A 22,373-nucleotide genomic window follows, 5' to 3' on the forward strand; every position below is an offset into this window, starting at 1 on the left:
TTGGAGGTTGTTATCAAGGCCAGACTGGCAGGACCGGGCCTCAGGCGTTTTCTCTGGGAGCTGGAAAGGTGGGGCGGTTTTGTTACCACAAAAAGACCTGAACTTTTGCTTAAAGCTGTGCGCATACTGACAAACCATGAAGTGCACAATTGTCTCAACCTAATATAAACTTATTTTCACTCGTAGTTTAGTAGTTGTCTATTTACTTACTTATATACTATTGCGCAACCTTCTCTGATGTGTCTGTAAAACTTACCTTTTGTCCTGAATTTTGACCGTCTGTCGTGAATTTTTGTCCTGAATTTTGACCCTTTGTCCTGAATTTTTACACTCACTGTCCTCAATTTGCACCCATGCCAGTTGGACATCCTAACCCAAAGTGAAAAGCTTAATAAAATACTGAGGAAAGCAACCAGACAAGAAAGCTGGAAAATCTTTATAAAAAGTGCAAATTAAATATATATGCCCTTGAATATGTCAGGCAGTCAGCTCACTGTGTCAGGATCGCATTCCATCTGACAGAGGACGAGGCTGACTGTTGCGGCATAATCAAAGAACCTACATGAGGTGTTTTTGGACTATTGATTATTTGAGATGTGAGAAAGGATGCTCAAAGGAATACAAACCATTCTGGTCTCCAAATTTATCAGCCTCTCCAGTGAGCCAGAAACGTGTTTTCTTGTGGCCTAGCTGTTTGAGCCCTCAACGTTAGGGTGCAGTGGGTGCTGAAATAAAATAACCTATAGTTGCAGTAGCTGTCAGGGCGAGATCAGTAACAAAGGCCTGAAGCTGGTTAAGAGACAGGACATAGAGGTCGATGTATGGACCTACAAAAATATTACATTGTGTATCACTACATCATCAAGGTAAGTCACTGTTCTTAACTCCACATTTACTTATCTGTGCTGATCCTGCAACGCAAAGGTTACTTTAATATAGTGGATGCAATATTTTGTCATGCTCTACAACACACAGAATATAGTGGGGGTACATCCCATGGCAACAGCCTATACCTATCTGTACAGTGGTTATGGTGTCATGCATAAAGACCTGCTTTACAAGGTTGAACATGACACAATGGTACTGTCCAAAATATCTCACAGGCCTTGACAACGACTAAAAAAGAGCTAATGGGATTAGTCGGTCTGGCCGTCAGAGTAGAGAAATATGTCTAAATGAGAGTAGTAAGATGGCCATGAGGAAACATTCTACTTTTAAGGTCAATATTGTGCAACAAACACAAATGAAACATTTCAACATTTCACCAACAGTGGTCAAAAAAGTTTTTATTTCATTCTGCACTATTTTGAGGCGTGGGGCATTTTGAACAGCCGTATTAGAGCTAGAAAACTCTCCTTATTAAAATGTAACTATAACTGATAGGTTGGAAGAATTCAACAAAATCTTTTTTTTTGTTCCTTGTACAGGGACATTCTCTGGAAATTATCAAAGAAATCTGAAATCATATGTACATTTCTTTCATTGTGCACCAGTTTTCCCTACCGGAAACCTGAAGCATCAGCGGACTCAAACGGAAGGAAAGCTACTTAAGCCCGCTAGCGCTTGAGGTCAGACTATCCAGTCTGGCTTTCCATGGTAATGAAGGCGCACTGCTAGCTGACACAGTCGACATTGATAAAGTCATTCATTTATTCCCTTGGATGAAGCCTGGAAGAAACACTGTGCAGTGTATTTCTTATTTCTATGCATCTCCCTTTATTTCTGAATATGCTGCCACTGATTGCCACACTTCACAATCACATCTGCACTCTAAGACAACTCATTAGATGATCAGATGTGACACTGGAGTCAATATAATATACGAATCTCAGTAAAAGCTATTCCGCTATGCTTCGGCTCCGGTTTTCTTATTATATTCCTATCTTTTCTAGTAAGCTAACCCCTTTCTATTCGGTTTATATAACCGTTTTTTCCTCAAAGCTGGCTGATCAGAATAACGAATACCTTTAGGCGACTGCTTGCTTCTCTCTTTCAACTAGCTATGAAAATACAACTCACCTCCCACAAAGAACTTCACATAAAGAAAATCTTACATTTATTTATTCCACAAATATTGTACACCTATACAAATTCCATCTAGCTTACTGTTGTGATGGCAATGTATTCCCAGGGTACGGATACAAGTATAGACCAAATTATGGAGAGAATATGTTGTCGCGCCAAAGTTGCCTAAAAAATATACACACAAAAAATCTGACCTTGTGTGATGTGTGCTCAGGTAATCAGTTCCAATACCCCCGAGTTCGCAATACATACATTTTTTTAAAAGAAATGTAGTCTCCACTGCTTCAATTGCGCACACACAGGTCGCCATTTTGGTTTGCAATTAGCAGCAATGAATTCAAGTCATTCTCTCTCTATTTTATTTCCTCAAAAGAGCCTTTATCCATGAACGACTGCAAATAAAAGACAGAGTGGGGCTCCAAGCAATCCAAAATCCTCTGTGAGGAAAAACCGCGGAGGGATTTGACTGCATGATAAACACCTCTGGCGAGGCGGGCTCAATGAAGGTTAATAATAATGCCGAAGCACAGCACCGGCGGCCAGGCAAAATGAGTCAACCGTCGGCCATTTATGCCCACCAGAACTCCCCTCCTCCGTTATCAGGCGAGAGGCATTTCTCTTTAGAGACACTCCTGTCTGTGCACGTAAAAGCCCGTGGCAAGGGAGGCAGACGCTGAATCCTCGTGATAACTGTTTTAAAAATAAGACATTTTTAATCATCGTGACACCATGGTGAGAGATAAACGGCAGAACAAAATGAGAACAGATTTCCATTCTCCAAATCTGGGGTAATTTATGCATGGCGTTTCAAATTAACCTGTGAAAAAGGCCACTTTTAGGGAAGGTCTGTTAACCAACGCATGACCAACAAACAACATACTAATTCGAAAGACGAGCATGAAGGAAATTTTATTTTGTGTTATTTGTCCATCGTTACTCGCCATTCCCATAGGTTTACTGGGAAGAAGTAAAAGTCAGATTCATCAAGCTTAATTGCGCTCGCAAAGGGCCAGATTCTCAGGGCCATATGTATCAAAGCATTTTCCCATAGACATAGAATGGGTAAAACCCTTTGATGCATCTGGCCGAAATCTGGCCATTTACGAGTGCAATTTTTGCATTTGGGATTCATCATCCCAAATGCAAAATTCGCAAAATAAAGAATTCGCACATTTGCGAGGAATTGCATTTAAGGAATCTCTATTTGAGATTCCTGAAATGCAATTCATGAACCATTTTAAAATTGCGAAATCGCAATTTTGGGCCGCTATTTACCACAAGGTCAAACCTTGTGGTAAATAATGAAAACTTAGAAAAATGCATTTAAATGCATTTTTCTAAGTTGCATGTTACACACACACATGTCCTTTGGACATGTGTGTACGCAACACCAATGTAGATTACATTTCAGGGGTGCTATAGGGTGTCCTTTGGACACCCCTGGCACCCTTTAAATCGCATCCTTATTTGGGATTAGTAAATTGCTAATCGCAAATAAGGAATAACTCCCCATTCATTCCTATGGGCCTTAGGCCCATAGGCCCATAGGAATGAATGGGGAGTTATTCCTTATTTGCGATTAGCAATTTGCTAATCGCAAATAAGGAGGCTGTAGGAATCGCAATTTATTTTCCGATTTCTACATGAATCCCGATTTGCAAGTCCTTAATAGCGATTCCTTAATAATCGCTATTAGGGACTCGCAAATTGGGACATTGATGAATCTACCTGTAAGTCCCTTGGCGAAAAATACACACTATCTGGAATAAAGCTGGATGAGCCCTTGAAAGCTCGGGCCAGGCTCAAGTCCGATGCCTGGCTCTGGCTCAGCTCGATGTCTTCTTGGACCCTAGAGCCCATCATGAGCCGAGCTTGCAGGTGGCTTCGGCCTGCCAAAAAGCTCTAACCTCATGCACCTAGGAAAAGGAAGAAAACATTAAAAACTTTGGTGTAATCTCGAGATAGAAAAAAGACACTGATCTATCAATCAATCAATCAATCAATCAGTATTTGTATATCGTGATAATGACCCCGTGGGGTATCCATGGGCTACTCGAACAGCCAGGTCTTGAGGCCACTCCTGAATTCGGCGAGGGAGGAAGAGGTACGGAGGTTGATGGGGAGGACGTTCCAGGCTTTGGCAGAGAGGTGGGAGAAGGAGCGTCCTCTGGCTCAGATATTGGGAATGCAGGGGACAGTGGCGAGGGCCATGGAGGCAGACAACAGGTGTCTGGTGGGCTGATGGAAGGTCAGGCGGTTGTTCAGGTATTATGGTCCTGAGCTGTGGAGGGCTTTGTAGGCGTGCGTGAGCAGCTTGAAGTGGCATCTTATCTTGACAGGGAGCCAGTGTAGGCTATGGAGGTGGGGGTGATGTGGGATAGTCTGGGCAGGTCCAGAATGATTGGGGGCTTGTGTGACGGTTCTTCTGGTCTCGGTTGGGATTCATCTGAAGACTTAATGGAGCATTACGAGGGTGTTGAAGCTGGTGGAGGTACCCGAGTTGACCTGTCATCTCCTGGAGAGCTTTCTGACGAGGATGATACTGAGGTTGCATGCGTAGGTGGTCGTTGTGGTGCTGGTCCGAGAGCCACCAGGAGTCATACCACGGTGAGGGTGGTCTTCTGACGAGGAGAACTTCGTTTTTTTCACTGTTAAATTTGAGGCAGTTGGCTCTCATCCAGTTATTGACGTCGGTCATGGCGTTCTGGAAATTCGCTCTAGTGGTGTCCGTTTCTTCGGTGGAGGAGAGGATGAGCTGGGTGTCGTCGGCATAGGAGATGATGTTGAGACTGTGGCTGCGAGTGATGGGTGTCAAACGGAGTCATGTAGAGGTTCAATAGTATGGGGCTGAGTGAGGTCTCCTGGGGTAAGCTGCAAATTATGCTCTTGGGGTCTGAGATGTACAGCGGGAGGTGGATTCTTTGAGTGCATCCAGTGAGAAAAGAGGATAGCAACGTGAGAGCACTGCCGTAGATGCCGATATGGTGTAGTCTTTGGATGAGGAGGTGGCGGGAGACTGTGCTGAAAGTCGCTGACAGGTCGAGGAGGATCAGGGCTGCAGACTCACAGCGATTGACGTCGTCTGTGGCGGCTCTAAGGGTGGTTTCTGTTCTGTGGTTTAAGCTGAAACTGGATTGGGAGGGGTCGAGCAGGTGGTTGGATTCCAGGTAGTCTGGGAGTTGGCAGTACCTTGGCCTGGAGGGGCAGGGGCGAGATGGGGCGGTAGTTCTTGAGGTCAGATGGGACCGCTGTGGGTTTCTTCTGAATTGGTTTGACTTTGGCGTGCTTCCAGGGTTCCGGGAATGTGGTGGATCTGAACACTAAGTTGATGATGCTGGTGAGAGGGTGTCTAATTTCTTTGTGTCCAAGGTTGAAGGTGTGATGGGGCAGGGGTTGTTAAGGGCTCCGGAATGGATGGAGGACATGATGGGTGTTGTGGTTTCGGAGCAGAGAGGAGTCCACTCCATCAGGAGGTAGGGCGGGATGATGGTGGGAGGAGCGGGGAGGACCAGCTCCTATGGTTGGGGTCCGAAGTTCTTGTAGATGTTGGCAATCTTGATGTGGAAGAAGTGGCCGAGTGATTTGCAGAAGGACTTGGAGGGCTGGATGGTATTTTCGACGGTGTCTGGGGAAGAGAATTCTCTAACTATGTGGAAAAGTTATTTGGTGCAGTTGGTGGACGGGGGTTGGTTGGCATGTGTGGATTTCTTTACTTCTCTGATGGCGTGGTGGAAGGATTTGAGGGCCTACTTGAAGGCTGTGCATTCGCCTGGGTCTTTGCTGGTGCACCAGTGTCTCTCCAGAGGTTTGCATTTGCGTTTTTCTGCTTTGAGTTCGAGGTGAACCAGTTAGTTTGCTTGTTGGTTCTTCTGTTGCTGAGGGTATTGATGTGTGCAATGGTGTCGGTGCTAGCAGTGATCCCTTTAGATAGGTGGGCGACGGCTTGAGTGACATTGTCGGATGTGTGGAGGGTGGTGGTGCTGAGGCTGGTTGTCCATTGGGATTCGATAATGGTGTTCCAGTTGCGGTGGGTGGGGGGGGAGGGGTGGCAGTGGCCTGCCGGTTGATGGTGATGGTGAAATGGGCGATGCTGTGGTTCGTCCAGGTGAGCTCAGTTATGTGACTATACCGGATTTTGCCGCTGGACGTGAAGAAGGGGTCAAGGGTGCGGCCGGCGGTGTGCATGGAGTTGGTGATGATCTGTTTTAGGCCCAGGATGTCCATAGAGACTGGCAGGGTGGCCGAGTTAGTGTCTGAGGGGTCCTCGAGGTGGAAGTTGAGGTCACAGAGGAATAGATAGTGTTTGGATTCCAAGGCAAGGAGGGCAATGACGTTGGGGATGGAGCTGCAGAAGGGGGGGGATATGGTCTAGGTGGTCTGTAGGCGAGGGTACCTCTGAAAGTTGAGTGGGCGTTGGCTTGGAGATGAAAGTAGAGGTGTTCCATGTCGGGTGAGGGGGTCGTCGGAGGCGGTGAGCCTGATAGTGTCTTTGTGGAAGATGGCAATTCCCCTCTGGTACCTGTGGGTCATTTTGTAGCTGGTTAGAGCGGCAGTGGCTATGTCGGGGGCTGAGGAGTCTTTCAGCTAGGTGTCTGTGAGGAACACTACTTTAGGGCTGGTAGTGGTGATGGTGTCCCTGAGTGCATTGGTGTGTTTGGTCAGGGAGCAGACGTTGAGTAGTATGCACCGTAGATTGGGCTGATGGTAGGTGGTCTTTGTGGGGGCCCGCAGTTCCGTGTAGTCACAGGTGTAGTGAAAGGCTCCTTCAGTGTCAGTGGGTGAGCGGGTGCAGCAGAGGGTGCTGCGACTTCCCAGGTCCATTCCTCGGAGATCGGAGCTGGAGTAGTGTTGAACTGTCGGTGGGCCAAGGGCTTTGGCACTGGGAGCGGTCAGGGCACAGACAGGCTTGCCTTTGGTGTGCTACCAACGCAGCTGCACAGCAGCCAGCATTAAGTAGACTGTCACGGTGGGCGGGCCAGAAGGGCGAGGCCTGTGAAGCTCTAGCGTCGTTGGCCGGGAGTAAAGGCATCCAGGCGGCTGCTTAGCAACCAGTCGCACTGGTGGGTAACAGGCATGAGGGAAGGAGATCTGTTCAGGAGGAGTCTCAGCGCGGAGGTTCAGGAGGCTCCCACAAGTCAGGGGCCGAACTGCGCAACGTGATAAAAACAAAAAAAAAGTCATCAGTCCTAGATACCCAGCTAGCAAATTGTGTATTTCTGGGCAAATATTTAATTTCACCTAGCCTCCCTTTTCTTCATCATCCCATATAAGAACATTTATTAAATAAGGAAGATCAGAATGTGTACTGCACAAACACCTCTGGTGTTTGATTTAAAATAATATAATGTTGCTACATCTATAATAAGAATCTGAGTTACATTCAGATAGGGCCGGACTGGGACCCTAAGAAGCCCTGGCAATTTTGCCGTACCAGCGCCCAGTAGAAGGGATGGGGGGGGGGGGGAGCCCCGGGGTGCAAGTGTGAAGCACTGCTGTTTTTGTTTTTGGGGGCTGATAATGCAGTATCGCTGCAAAACCGCCCCCCAGCAACAAAATCCATTCCCACTGCTGTTAAACGGGACCCCACTCTTCCAACCTCCTGGGGAAACGCCCGATTTCCGCAAAGTCCAGTACGGCCCTGCATTCATGACATACTAACTGATGTGCCTTTTCATTGACTAAGGGCACTGCCGTCAGGGAGAAAGTTTGGAGGCAGAGGAATAGCTCTGAATTCGTGCTTTAAAATTGTTATTTTTATCAGTACCTCTCAATGCAGTGATATCATCTGATGTATTAAGGTGAAATGCTGCAATGCGTTAAATGAGTACACTTTAATTATTTTTAATTTTGAGGAGGTTTAATTATTTTTTTAGGCACTGTTTGTTGTAAATTTTACGTGCCAAATATTTTCAAGGCTAGGCTTGTGCACAGGCTCTTAGAGCCGAGTCAGACCTCTACTGCGGATCTCCTTGTTAATTGGTTGGCGGGTACCCTCTGGAACTGCACTCATTTTCAAGATCACAATTTAAATATGCATTTATGAGACCACCAAAGGGAAAGAAGTCACAAATGTGCATCACAGTGTACAAGGGAGGCAAATCCAAAACGCCGGGGAATGTACGTAACTTGGACCCATTTTCAAGACAACTTCCTTTGGCAAACGCAGATGCTCATAAATGAAAATACACAAAACGCAGTGATGGCATGACACTGGTGACCAGTGACGTGTGCACAACAAAGCCTATAACACGAAGAAAAAAATAATTTTCCAAAAAAAAAAGCCCTTAAGCACACCTGCGCTCTTTCTCGGTGTTCTCATTAACAAATTAATAATCAACATTTTTAATTTAGGTCAAAAGATGTAAAACATCACTTGAACAGTAAACCTTCTATAATCTATTGTGTGTACTTGATCATAAAATGAGTCTGGCACTAATTCAATATTTACTTTAAACCTCTATCAGACAGAGCTAAATTGACACGAATTGAAACTGTTCTATAAATGTAATTTTTTAAAAATGTTTAAAAAAAAGAATCATTCTAAATAGAAATAATCTAGATCTCAAAGTTGAACTGTTCTTGGTCTTTCGTGAGCCCTCTTTTGCCCTTATGTGTTAAGCACGCAGCACCATTATTTTGCAAGTGCCTACATAACTCTACCTGACACTTGTCGGCCATGGTCTAGTTCAGTTCTAAATTCCTTTTGACGTTAACTTGCTGAAAGCACTGGGTTTATAAACTGAATGTGTGATAAGCATGCAAAGGCAGCTGGCATCGCCCTCAAGGAAAACAGAATGTGCGGCCCTAAAAGCAACATTAAAAAAAGAAAAACAATACAACAGACATAACTCTCAACAAACATTCCGATGCTGTTTCTGCACTCCAAGCTATAGTAAAGGCCACCCATAAGTCTCGCTACCCCATTAAATCATCTGACCTGTGCTTGGAGGGAGATCTGAGATTTCATCAGAAGTATTGTTTGAAGGAAGCAATTGCTATTTTCATCTTGAAATGTGTTTTGCTTTTCCTGAATTTAATTCTGTTTTGTGCCTTTCATCATCAACAATAAGTAGCAGTCTAGAGATTTCAGAGCAGATTCTTTCAACAAAAATGTAAAAGCCTACCACAGGGGTCAAAGGTCAGATGGTGTTACCTTATGTTAAAGTATCATAGGTCAGGGACTATTTAATCTTATTAGGGCCGTGATTTCAGTGAAAAGAAGAAACTGGATTCTGTCCCTAAGTAATTGCCAATGATATCCTTCTAGGTTGGAGAGACATATGAAGAGAGCTGTTTATATCACTTGTGCAATGAAATAATGCACAGATGCTAATCAACAAAATATGTTTATCGAGTGTGAGGAGAGTGGAGGTATTGTAATTTGAAGATGGGGCAGGTCTTTGAGCCCCTTACTTACGAGCTCTTCCAACAATGGAGTGGGTGGTGTCAAGGTGAGTGAACAGGGCTTGTAGCTTGGACTGCTCGAGCAGACACTCATTTATCCTCAAAAACAATTACAAACCCTTCTGAGGCGGACACCAACGTCCCAGGGAGGATCAAAACTCCTGGTGGAACAGTAGTGTAGACAGTGCTTATTTTGAGCTGGTGCTTTCCAGTGCTCAGCACCGGCACCTAATACTCAGCACCGGTGCTTATCGCATTAGTTAAAGACACACTCATTCACTTCAAAGGAGTGTGTCCTTAACTAATGCTATAAGCACTGGAGCTTAGGATCTGGTGCCAGTTTTGAGCACCGGAATCACAGGATGTTGAGCCATGCTGAGATTTGAACCTGGCTCTCCCGCTCCGAATTCGGCAGTTCTAGCCGTTAGGCCAAGTTCTCTCCAGAATAATGAGTGCCGGGGCTCTAGTCAGGGAGCCGTTTGCACCAGCATGCTTCTCTTGTTAGCACTGCCTCCTGAGGAGAGTCCCGACACTTTTTATTTCACAAATTAACCACTAAGTGTAGGGCACTTCATACACAAGCAGGAAACCCACTATGGTTAGGGTTTCCAGCTCACCCGGCCGTTCACTGTGAGACATCAAAGTTTGCGTGAAGAGAGCCAATATCATGTGAAGCACAAAGGCACCATGTAAGCTGGAAGATCTATTACTGCGTTTTTCATACTGCTACCTTCCAGCGATAGAACTTTCTCATCTATGCGCCTCACTGGATCTCAGTCAAAGTTACAACTGGACTCAGACTGCGCCTGTCGGCCAACTTCAACCACATGGGTACATGGCCACCATGCAAAGAGACATTAATTGTCACATGGTGAGCACTACACTCAAAAACCCTCAAACCACTCGAAATGGAGGACATGTGTTCAAAGAAATTATCCCAGCAACTGTGGGGTAGGCTGCGGTGCCTTTGTTTGAGGTGCTGCGACCGATGGGCGTAGACTTAGATAGCATGCGAAAGCACCAGCCTAAGGCAGGCAGGTCTGGAGATCCAAAACACTGCCTGTCTGCAAGGGTCCACGAGCCCCAAACATCTCCTTTCAAATGGGCTCAGAAAAATGCAATAATTCCAAGGTGACCGCTCAATTCATTTATGTCTGCACACCTACAGTAGATCCACATTCTGAGAGATTCAATATGTTTGTTTTCCAATTTATTTCTAAGATAAACCGAACAGTCATCAATTCTACGTAAAAAAATCCAAATGTCACATATAAATATATTTGCTAGCAATCGGTTACACACAGAAGAACTTTAAATATTCACATTAAGTGTGCTAGTCAGCGGACAAACTATTAATACATTAGTAATATTGGACACTCAACAATTTTGCTATAAGAAATATAAAAGAACTAAAACTCTGAAAGTGGTCATTGAAATGCAGGTGCTTTGGAACAATACCTCCTGGAAATTGGCCATTACAGAGGTACATATCCAACTAGCCGGAGATTCATATCAAATAATAGCTTGTGCTTCAAGTATTAATCATTCCTATGCCTAAAAGGAATTTTTTAGGTAGCTCTGTCCAATAGTCGGTGCTTGGTGCATTTTGTTTAAGAAGCACTTTTACACTCTGTGGCTGAGATTTTAAAGGTACAGCAGAATGGTGCTGCAAAATTAAATTTAAGGCTCGTGCTTAAACATTCAGAGGCTGCCCAACCCTTTTCTTTGCAAAGAGCAACACCATATTCAATAGTAACAGCTGATGGAGCAAGGACTCGTAGAAAAGAGACTTGCTCGGAAGCAATCCTCTCATATAACTCTTAACGTTATACTTATCTTGTTTCGTGTAATTAATATGCACTACATTACATGTATTTAGTATAAGAGAAACTTGCGTATGTGTTTCATTAACAAGTAACTCGAGTGAAATCTAAAATGGCCAATAACACGGGAAATTGCATTGCGAATGCGTCAACTACGTCAACGTAGTGATGACGAGCTTTTGTTTGGAGGGAATTTTCTGCACCTGTGCAGACGCATCTAAAATGGCCGCTTGAAACTCACATGCGACGCATCTACTTTCCTTAAACTAAATGGTGCTTTATTACTAATTGCTAATGCAGTGAAAGCATTTATAAGTAAATCGGATTAGAGTAGAGATAGGTGGTATACAGTGAAATCATTTTACTTTGCAATTAATATATTTTTTTTACTTTTCTTACTAGGGCCTCTGTCAGAGTCTGAAATCTAAATCCCATGTGACCATAAGACATACGCAGTCTAAGAGCCAGAAGCTTCATGGACATCCTTGAATGCCATCCAAGAATAATGAAAGGCAGCATACCCTGGGAACCCGCTTAATGTCATGAGCAAGGAAGAGCGATATTCGAAAATGTATACTTTATGTTGATAAAATGTAAATACGGGTGGGAATAAAGTTTCATGAATACAAATTGAGGGGCAGGACCATTAGACAATGAGCTAAAGAGAAAATTATTAACCATAGCATGGTGTGATGATCATCCCTTTCGCCTGGCCAACCAGAATTAGGAATTCTATGAAAATGAAACATTAAGGGGTGGTACATGACTATAAGAAAGTATAATTGAGGTAGTTAGTTAAGTTAGGCAGAGAGACCTGAATGCTGCACAGCTCGGTATGGTGTCGGAGAGAAGAGCAAATGCTGAAGAAGACTCATAATGCAGACATTAATCATAATTAAAATAGAAGAAGATGGCGGAAGAATCGAGGAGGGAGATAAGCCAAATAATTAGAAGAAGAATCGAGGCGAAAGGTGGTGTAAGAGAGGGGTATGACGCAGACGTCTGATCTAGAAGAGGTCACCTATCCTGTCCTGAAACCTGATGTGGTTGTATCCTATCCTGTCCTGGGGCACTTTTCCCGATTCCTTGGCTGAGGGGTCTGATTTTCACACCATCCTAGGTAATATTAATGTTCTGTAGATTTAGCTCTCTCTCTATCTTCTCTTTTCAAAGTACTGTCACTAAAAGTCTTATTAATTGAATCTTTTCCTTCCATGGGTGACGGAGGTCGTTCTGTATTTTGACTTAGATCACATGAACTTTATTTAGATAAACATTTCCCAAGTCTGTGATTATTTCATTACAGAGAAATCAGAATTTATTCATGTCATTGCACCTTCTACTAGTTCAACTAATGGTCCATTGACCAGAGGAAAGAACTTTTTGATCTGTGAAAGATTAGTTAATAATGTCAAATAACTGATCTTAGACGAAATATTATAAAATTGACTCCAGTGTGTTTAACTGGTCTGTGAGAGTGTGAGTGTTTATGGGCCCAAGGTGAAGATGAGGTATTAGAGTATCCGAGGCTAATTTTACACGCTGGATCACAGCCAAGCACAATTTCTTTTATTTCAGACTTATTTGAATAATGACTGTTTAGTAACTCATTCACCCAGTATTCTTCGAAGTTTATAACTGTGGAATTGAAATATTTATCCGTCAGGGAAATAAGAAGAATTGGGGAAAAAACTCAAGATTATTATCAACAACTTGAAAAACTATTATTGGTATAAAGAGCCTCACAAGAGCTGTGTAAGTGGAGAAGAAAGGGGGAGACCTGAAGAGCAACAAAGCGCTATACAAGACCTTTTAACAGAACATAACCCATGCTTTAATACAGCAGTAACAAATTGTGTGCACGGCTGTGACTTCTTTAAGGCAAGGTAAGAGAGAACGTCAGGGTGCCACATGGTGGAGACTTCATATTAACTCAAAACCCCTGAAAACGTCCCTTTTTCCAGTATCACAGAGCACTCTAGCAGGCAAAATGTTATTTTTCCAGGCGTTTTGAAAACCCTATTACTGTTCCTGATACTATACATTGCAATACCACAGGTAAGAATGCCGGTGACAACAAGGAGCAGCAATACAAAGTTATATATTAAATAAATAAATACTTCACCCAACTACCCACCCACACCAGCAGTAGAAGGTGGGGTTTTAAAACAATATTTGTTCAGTCAGACAAATCCATTTTAAAATGAATGCAAGTGGAACATTTGAGACAGCCATAAAGTACAATTTGTAAGATAACACCCACTCGCAATCAGATTCCACATGGAGGATGCAAGATAAATACAGTGCAAAAGTAAGGAAGGGCTTGGTTTCTAAATAATACCTTCATGGGCATTAAATACACAAGGCGCATCTAAATATGTCAGTGAGATTATTAGAACTCGCTGAACACTCTAGTGCATAAAATCTTAAATGCTGCACCGTGAGCTATGCATATGCGTTATAGCTGGAACATCTGACCCCAGAGGATATTAGAGTACTTCATAATAACTAAAACAGGCGACAACGATGGTTACTGTGGTGCAGCATGACACAGAGAAGAAGTTACACAGTTGGTGTCTTTGGAACTATAATGCACATAATGTCGATTTCTGTGGCAGGATCAGACAAAGAAAGCAGCACACTGTTGCCAGACTGTACTTTAATTATTTGGCAGTCAGTAGACCCCTCAATATGCATTTATTTTAAAGCTTAATTACATATATACGTTTTACGTGGGCGGCTGTTGAGTACCCAAGACAAGAAGTAAAGCACTATTCCGATTGTTAGAAAGGTTGGTCCCACTGGACGACAGTTTCGGAAAATGGTATAAGTTGTCGTAAGATTAAACCTGGAAGGTTCTGTTCAGATTGGTCATTTTGAGGACACCGCAGCCTGTACTTTTTCTGGCTATTGTCCAAATTCCATAGTAATTTTTGCAACACAGTAAAGCAAAGAAAGCTCGACACCAAACTTTTCATAAATGAAGCGCTTGATTTAACTTGAAATATGTTTTTGGTTAGGTGAAAAAATCTGTCCAGAGGATATTCAAAGTGGAATGCAATGAAAAATATAGTGATAGTTGGGTTTGTGAAGTGGTTTAAGAAACCACTGTTTTAACTTGACTCTGATTAGCTGACATATTTTAGTGCCTTCAGCCCTGTCAGTGTTCTTAACCCCTTGCATGCTTGTGACGGAACAGTTCCGTCACAAGCCTCGGGTGAGCTGTGCTTGTGACGGAACGGTTCCGTCACGGCCCGCTCGCCGTGCCTGCGCGGCGCGAATTCCGCGCCTGCGCTGACGAAATAATGGGCGGCGGGTTCGTGACGGAACTGTTCCATCACAAGCACAGCTCACCCGCGAGCCGTGACGGAGCGGTTCCGTCACAAGCACGGAACCGCCGCGCGGCCGCCCCGCCCCCTTAGCGCTGCAGCGGAATAGCCGCCGCAGCGAAGGGGTTAATCAGATGTCCAAGTTCACACAACATCACTATGAGAAAAATGTTAATGAAGCCATATGGAGTCTAGGGGAGCAGTAGGCTTTGGAGACATTTTAATTACACACCGGAGTAATTTTAGTAATTGCACGTTAGTTGTGATGCAACATTATCGTAATTATGCTTGAGTAAGTAAGAGTAATTCGGGGCAAAAATCCTGCCAAAGGAGAACATGAACAACAAACTAGGAGATCGCAAGAGGCTGCCGGCTTCTGCTGTTCATGTCTGCTAGCATTTAGTGCTATTTACTTGCAGCAAAATGCACTCTCTGGCCCATTTATTTTGCACTAAGAAAAAAGTGCTAAATGCTCAATTACGCTTCACAAGTAATTATCCATAATGACAAGTCATTTTTTGCAGAAATTATGAGTAATTATGCTAGAAAGAATTACACCAGTTATGCTCACCTCCAGTGAGCACTTGCCAATCCCGGTGCCATTGGAGCAAACACTCAAAGGGTAAATAATGACTTAATCATCCCTTCTCACACAGTTCATAAATAGGGCAATATGGTTCACAAATCTGGTCTCTTAATTTTGACCTGATTTGGAGGTGTAGGACGATGTTTTAGCTTCTGTACCCATTACAGGGTTCCCATATTAGAAACACCGTTTTGTAATTCTGTTTCCTCGAGCCAGGTTGGGACACATGAGCCAATCTCAAATCAAAGACCTAACTAGACTCACTTGCTGGCAGGGTAAAAAAAAAAAAAACATCTCTCTCCCAAAAAAAAGTCAAATTAAAGTTTCCTAGTTTGGGACCCAGGAAGCAATCCTCTTGCTAATGACTAGCAACCAGGCATTCTTGGTTCAAAATCTGATATGCATATTCCTTACAATACATGAGTGTTTTTAAAACTCTGCGAATAAATGTAAATGAGTGAGATGACGTGCTCAAAAGACATAAAAGGGACAGTTTGCAAGTAAACCACAAACACAGCCCTTGGGCCCACGGGGAACTGCAATTGGGTGTTTCCAGTGGGTCATGAGCAGGGGAATTGGGCACAGGAAGTGGTATTTGACTATGCTCAATGCCCATTTGATCTGGGTAATGACAATCCACTTTTTTAAGCTCGAGTGCGTGGGCTCAGGCTGTGGCCATCCGATACAATCTGTACCCAGATACTCCTGGACAACAGGCTATGGGCACAGAGACAATGCTCTTGTAATGATCTCACACATACTACCACAGATTACATCATCAGTCACAACACTGATCTAGCAGCATCACTACATGGCATGGAGAGGAAAGAGGAAAGCAGTTTCCTCACATGAAAATATACCCTGGCAAACATTGAAGGTGGCTCCCAGGCAGTCCGAAAGCAGCATGCACAATTCATGTTCTCTAACAAAATATGTCGATATGAAAGGCTCCTATATATTTGCATTTCTAGAAAATACATATTTTTACACTCAGTTTATACATTGGTCAGCCTGCTGTACCTTGTCAACACACGGAAGCCCCAGAGAAATCAGAATAAGGCACTACTTCCCTCTCTGCAAATGTATTTACAGGGAACACAAGCAACTGTTGCTTATGTCATATCAACTATTGTCCCATCTGTAAAGCCATATGTGATGCCACCATGTGTGAAGTCCCTGAATGAGAGTATAAGTCTGTCCTAGGTTCAGGGGAAAGTACTGAATGGCCTTCATTTCCTAAGGCTTTAATTAGACTTGTATGTATGCGCACAGCATTTGACGTGTGCAAGAATGGAAGAAGTCTCTCTGCAAGTTTGCTGAGCAGAACCACAGGGGCTCCAAAGGCCAGAATAAATATTGCTATGGTTTACGTATGTAGCAAAGGTAAGGCATCTCTGTGTACTCTTACTATCTGACAGTAGCAGAAAGTACCTTGAGGGGGCCATAAGAATGTAAGAAATAGGGAAACTGAAGGTGAACTTCTATAATTTCAAGGCTACTCAGAGGCCGCCCTAAAGCTTTTTAGGTTGAGCCTAGGCAGCTCTTGCTCGGTCTCTTTGAGGTATGTTGTATACACTTTGTGGGTTTACAGCCAGTGCATTGCCTTTTCATTTGTTACTTAATTTAGGGCCATTTGTATCAAGCCTTTTTTCCGTTTGCAAATGGACAGATTCCCAGAATCGGCCCGTTTGCAAATTGGAAAAAGCCTTTTGGGATGTATCATCCCAAAAGGCCATTGCAAAATAGAGAATTGCAAAATTTGAGATTCTCTGTTTTGCGAAAGCAATTAAGGAATTGCAAATTGCGATTCCTTAAATGTAATTCTGGAAGCACCAGAAATTTGCTATTTGGCCTTAAGGAATTGCAAATTACCACCACCTTCAAGTTGGTGGAAATATGTGATTTTCTTTAAAAAAGTACTTTTTAGATTTTTTAAAAGTGTCATATGCAGCACATACATGTGCGCAAAATGTGCACACATGCATATTTCAGGGGGGCAACAGACTGTCCTTTTGTCACCCTTGCAATCTTGAAATTGCATTCTCAATTTGCGATTCTCTAATTGGTAATCGCAAATTGAGAATGTCTTCCCATTCATTCCTGCGGGCCTCCTAGCCCATAGGAATGCATGGGAAGGTATTCCTTAATTGCGGATCTCCATTTGCAATTCGCAAATAAGGAATAAGGAATATGTAGGATTCGCAACATTTTTAGCAAATCCTACATTTTGCGATTCTCTAATTGCAATTTGCTAAAAATCGCAATTTGAGAATTGCAGAACTCTTTTTTGATACACATGGCCCTTATGCCTTTAAAATAGTGTTTAAACTTTCCTCTTTGTCTCTCCTTGTTGTCATTTGTTTTCTGCCATAGAGCACTGCCTAACTACTGGTATCTTTCAATTTTAGTTTGTTTTGAGGCACAATCTTTTTTCTTAGTGTCCTGCTCATGTTTGGCAAAGCTTTCCTTTTGGTGTGTTCCTCGAGCATGAGAAACACATAAAATATACATAATACTCTCCAATGTGAATCTTAGGATGGCCGCTGAAATGTGATGCTCACAACAAACTGTGAAATGTACGTCGCTCGAGTTGTGAACGGCACGCGCTGGTAATGGTATCCAGACTCCCATGCTTTTAATCCTGGCTCTGAGCTGGTGGTCCACTTTACACAGCTATCCCTTGCTCATGTTCTTGTAGCAGGACTTTGACTTCTGAGGCTAATCTCAGTAGCAGTGGACACATGGCCTTCCTCTTACTGATGACAGAGGCAGGCACATCGTTGGGGTGCTTTACACTGTTGCTTGTTGACTAACAGTCTTGGTTGTGGACCACACATTGGGCTGTTACTTTTGGTGGCAGTACATACATGCCTCTCTTTAAGCTACTGGCTATGGGAAAATCACACAGTGAGTTGCTGCTTCCGGTACCCGGGCTCCAACTGTGGTTCTTGTGGCAGCAGGGCAGTAGTCAGGAGCAGGGTTAGCGGGTTGGACTTTCACTGGGTTGCTTATACCAGCAGCAGGGCTCTCACTAGGTTGATGATACTGGTACCAACAACTCTTTCTTGGTCATTGTTCTGATAGCATAGCACTCATAGCACTTTATATCTTCTTGTAGGCTCTATGGAGAGTGACTGTTGGACTGGTTGAAGACACAAGCTCCTTTAACTATAATTGCCCTGGTAAGTAAAAGGCATTGTCACAATTCTGCTCCCGGGTTCTGTTCACTGAACTGACACAAACTGTTCTTCTAACATTGAGCGAGTTGGCAACCTCAGTTGTGCTGTTTCAATGACCTTTAAAGCACTGTACGAGCACAGTTTAAGAAACCAGTGTTATTCTTTTTAGGTAGCGGCTCTAGACTGCACATGCTCTATCCACTTTGTGGGTTTCAGCCCGCCCATAAGCTTCCCATCTGCTGGCTCCATTGTTGCTCTTCAACTTTGTGGGTTTCAGCCGGCCAATAGGCTTCCCATTTGCTGGCTCCATCGTCATTTTTCTATTTCTCCCCAATGGTCCATGGCATGCATGTGTCATGCCTCTTCTGGTGATTATCCCTCCCTGAGAGCAGGGACCAAATACTACTATGCATCTTCGTCTCACATTTAATGCCCATTTCAGGAACTTCTTTTTTTCTTTGTTTCCACTCAACAACACTCTACACAACTCCCTCTATACCGATCAATGCCACTTTACTCCTCTCCATTTTACAACACACTAATATACTATACACCTACGCTACTTCACTCTGACACTCTATGCTACTCCACTATACTCAACACCACCCAACTTTACAATACACTATATACCATTAGACTCTCCCACATTACTCCACTCTAAGCCACTCCATTCTTACAATCTACTCCACTCTAGGCCACTCTACAACCCTCTACTCCAATCTACACAACACCCTTTCTACCACCCAACACTGCTCTATCACACTCCACAGCACTCTACAGCACTCCACAACACTCTACTCCACTCTAACTCTAACATTCTACTCCATTCAAATCTACGTCCTTTCACTATACAACACTATACTCCCTACATTACACCCCACAGCACTCCATTACACACAATACAATTCTACTCTACACCTCTCTATGACATGCCATTCCATAGCACTACACTCTACTCCACTTAAGAAAACTTCAATACATGCCGCTTTATACCAATAACTTTTAGCCATTCTGATTAGCAGCCACACTAGTGTACAACATGGCATATTGGTAAAGGCAAGACCCGTTGGCTTTGCCAATGTTTCTTTAATTTGTGCATGAACCAAAAATGGAATAATACAATGGCTCAGCTTTCATATAAAGGAGCAGGGAAGCTACCTTGGAGTTCTCTCACTTGTTAGGAATATGCATCATTTATTGACACTTGTCGTTCATGGTTAATTCGTTTTTAAATAGGGAAGTGCTGCTGGTTCCTCAAAGGAGGTACAGACATTGAGACTGAATACAGAAGATATGCATGAGCCAGTCCAGTCAGTCGAGTCGGGCAGGTAAGAGCGTTCAGTCAATGCCATGTGATCAAGCCGACTGAGTCCTAGAGAAGCCAGCCTTGCAGGTGAAAGACGATACGCACTTATGCACGCTGAATGCTCCTACTGCAACTTTACAAAACCAGTAACCTATAAGGTGCATGTCAGAATGCCATTAGTAAACGTAGTGTCTGGCAGAGTTGTAAATATTGTGTTCTAAATATTGTTCACAAAAATGTCATCACATTGGGTTCAGACTTACTATTGTTAACCCGTTTACCGCGGCGATTATTTCGCAGCAGTGCGGGCATTCCACGGAGTGGGCGGGGTCGCGTCGGCCGTTGGCCGTATGCAGCACCAGCCAGGTAGTGCTTGCGATGGCCAATGGCAGGGAAGGGGTTAATTGCAATGTGGAGATATTTTTATGAACAATATTTAAAAATTCTACTTTTGTCAGACTACATTTTAGTTGCAATATTCTAGCATCATACTGGCAATGAGCATACCAAAAGCTATGCGTCTAGTTTTTAATATAGAAAACTCACAATAAATAAGCAGTGGCCTTCCAAATTACTTTGCTCATGGCTTGTGTCAAAACTTAGGACAGCAGGCGACGTTTTTAAATGACCACTCAAGTTAATTATCATGGCGAATCTACACGGATCAAATTTCCAACTTACTTGATGTAGTAAGGAACTTTGTTAGGAGAAACAGATCTCTGCCATGGGAGCTGGACTGAGGCTAGAAAAGAAGAACACAAAGCCATGTTTACATTTCAGAACATAGTTCATAGTTCATAGAATCATAGAAATCAGAGCTACTTTGACACAGGAATCAATACACATTTGATACATTGTCACTTTTATATCAGAAAAATAGCATCACAATGCATTTGTATTTCGGTGTTTTTGCGCTTTAGGGGGCACTTCTGACAAATCTCAGAGATATGGTACAAAATGAGCGGAATCGGCACCCAGGTAGTAACCATACTTTACTTTCTCTCATTTTTACTCCCATTATTACTCCTTAAAGGGGACGCAGCTCAATTTAGAATCAGGCAAAATAACGTATACACGATTTTTAACTAGTTTAGAACCCTGTATGGATAAAATAACCCTTATTATAAGTTTAATTGAAAGAAAACAGTGTCTGTCAATATATGCCCTTTTCCTTGCTATTGTTTGATCTTCTTAGCCAAAAATAGACCATTATAAGTGTGCATCTTGCCTATACCAATAACGCCTTTAATGTCTGAGGACATTCCACACATCAGTTGAGATCGAAACATTGTGCAAAGAGAAAGAAACAAGGCATAAAAAGAAAACGAATTCTCCGACAGTGACCATGTCCTCTATTAAACAGGCATCAAGAGACACAAGCATTTGTAAAACAACAGGTCTCGCATTAGGAAAGTTTGAGCTATTGGTATTGTAAATGACAAATTTTGTATTTATGTGTTGATTTTGAAAATAGCGAAACTAATAGCTTTGTCATTTACAATGCCAATAGTTTTAACTTTCGCAAATGTGACACCTATAGCATCTGCAACGCAATATGTGTTGTATTTACATGACTTAGATGTATTGATATTACAAATAACAATGGCTTGTAATTTTTTTAATAATTAATACTTAAAAAAAGTTATTGTAATTTATAATGGCAATAGCTTAAACTTTTCTAAATAACTTTTGTGAAGATTATGTGCATTGTATTTTATTATGAAGGAAATCCAAGAACAGAAGTGAAATATTAACATCTTTGTGTGACATTTGGCATAAAGCTTGAAACATTGAGAGAACATATTTGAACCAGTTGTTGTTAAATGATTGCACAGATTGATGCTGTGGTGGCGCTGAGTGATGTTGTGGTGGCGGCGAGTGATGCTTTGGCGTTTAGTGATGCTGTGGTAGCGCATAGTGATGTTGTGGTGCCCCTGAGTGATGTTGTGGTGCCCCTGAGTGATGCTATGGTGGTGCTGAGTGATGCTGTGGTGATGCGATAAATAGATAGAGTGAGTGCAATAGATAGATAGAGGGAGGGCGATAGAGTGAGGGCGATCCATAGATAGATAGAGTGAGGGTGATACATAGATAGAGTGAAGGTGATGCATAGATAGAAAAAGTGAGGGCGATACATAGATAGAGTGAGGGCGATAGATAGATAGAGTGAGGGCCGATAGATAGAGTGAGGACGATAGATAGATAGAGTGAGGCCGATAGATAGAGTGAGATAGATAGATAGATAGATAGATAGATAGATAGATAGATAGATAGATAGATAGATAGATAGATAGATAGATAGATAGATAGATAGATAGAGTGAGGCCCACAGATAGATAGAGTGAGGCCCACAGATAGATAGAGTGAGGCCGACAGATAGATAGAGTGAGGCCGATAGATAGAGTGAGGCTGATAGAGGGAGGCTGATACATAGATAGAGTGAGGGCGATAGATAGATAGAGTGAGGGCCGATAGATAGATAGAGTGAGGCCGATAGATAGATAGAGTGAGGCTGATAGATAGATAGATAGAGTGAGGCTGATAGATAGATAGAGCGAGGTCGATAGATAGATAGAGTGAGGCTGATAGATAGATAGAGTGAGGCTGATAGATAGAGGGAGGCCGATAGATAGAGTGAGGCCGATAGATAGAGTGAGGCCGATAGATAGAGTGAGGGCGATAGATTGATAGAGTGGTATTGTGTGTTGCATTCAGTAGAGT

At 42.9% G+C, this 22,373-nt stretch overlaps 1 protein-coding gene across 4 annotated transcripts in view; it reads right to left on the minus strand.

The window, feature by feature from the left end:
• Positions 1 to 22,373, minus strand: part of UTRN (utrophin) — a 1,497,630-nt gene that overhangs the window by 346,057 nt on the left and 1,129,200 nt on the right. For all 4 annotated transcript variants that reach the window (XM_086927281.1, XM_086927282.1, XM_086927283.1 and 1 more), the window contains one exon: positions 20,334 to 20,394. In XM_086927281.1, the coding sequence (XP_086783407.1) occupies positions 20,334 to 20,394 (61 nt within the window). The remainder of the gene's footprint in view (positions 1 to 20,333; positions 20,395 to 22,373) is intronic.

This window comes from Lissotriton vulgaris, chromosome 6, assembly GCF_964263255.1.
Source record: "Lissotriton vulgaris chromosome 6, aLisVul1.2, whole genome shotgun sequence".
Classification (NCBI taxonomy): domain Eukaryota; kingdom Metazoa; phylum Chordata; class Amphibia; order Caudata; family Salamandridae; genus Lissotriton; species Lissotriton vulgaris.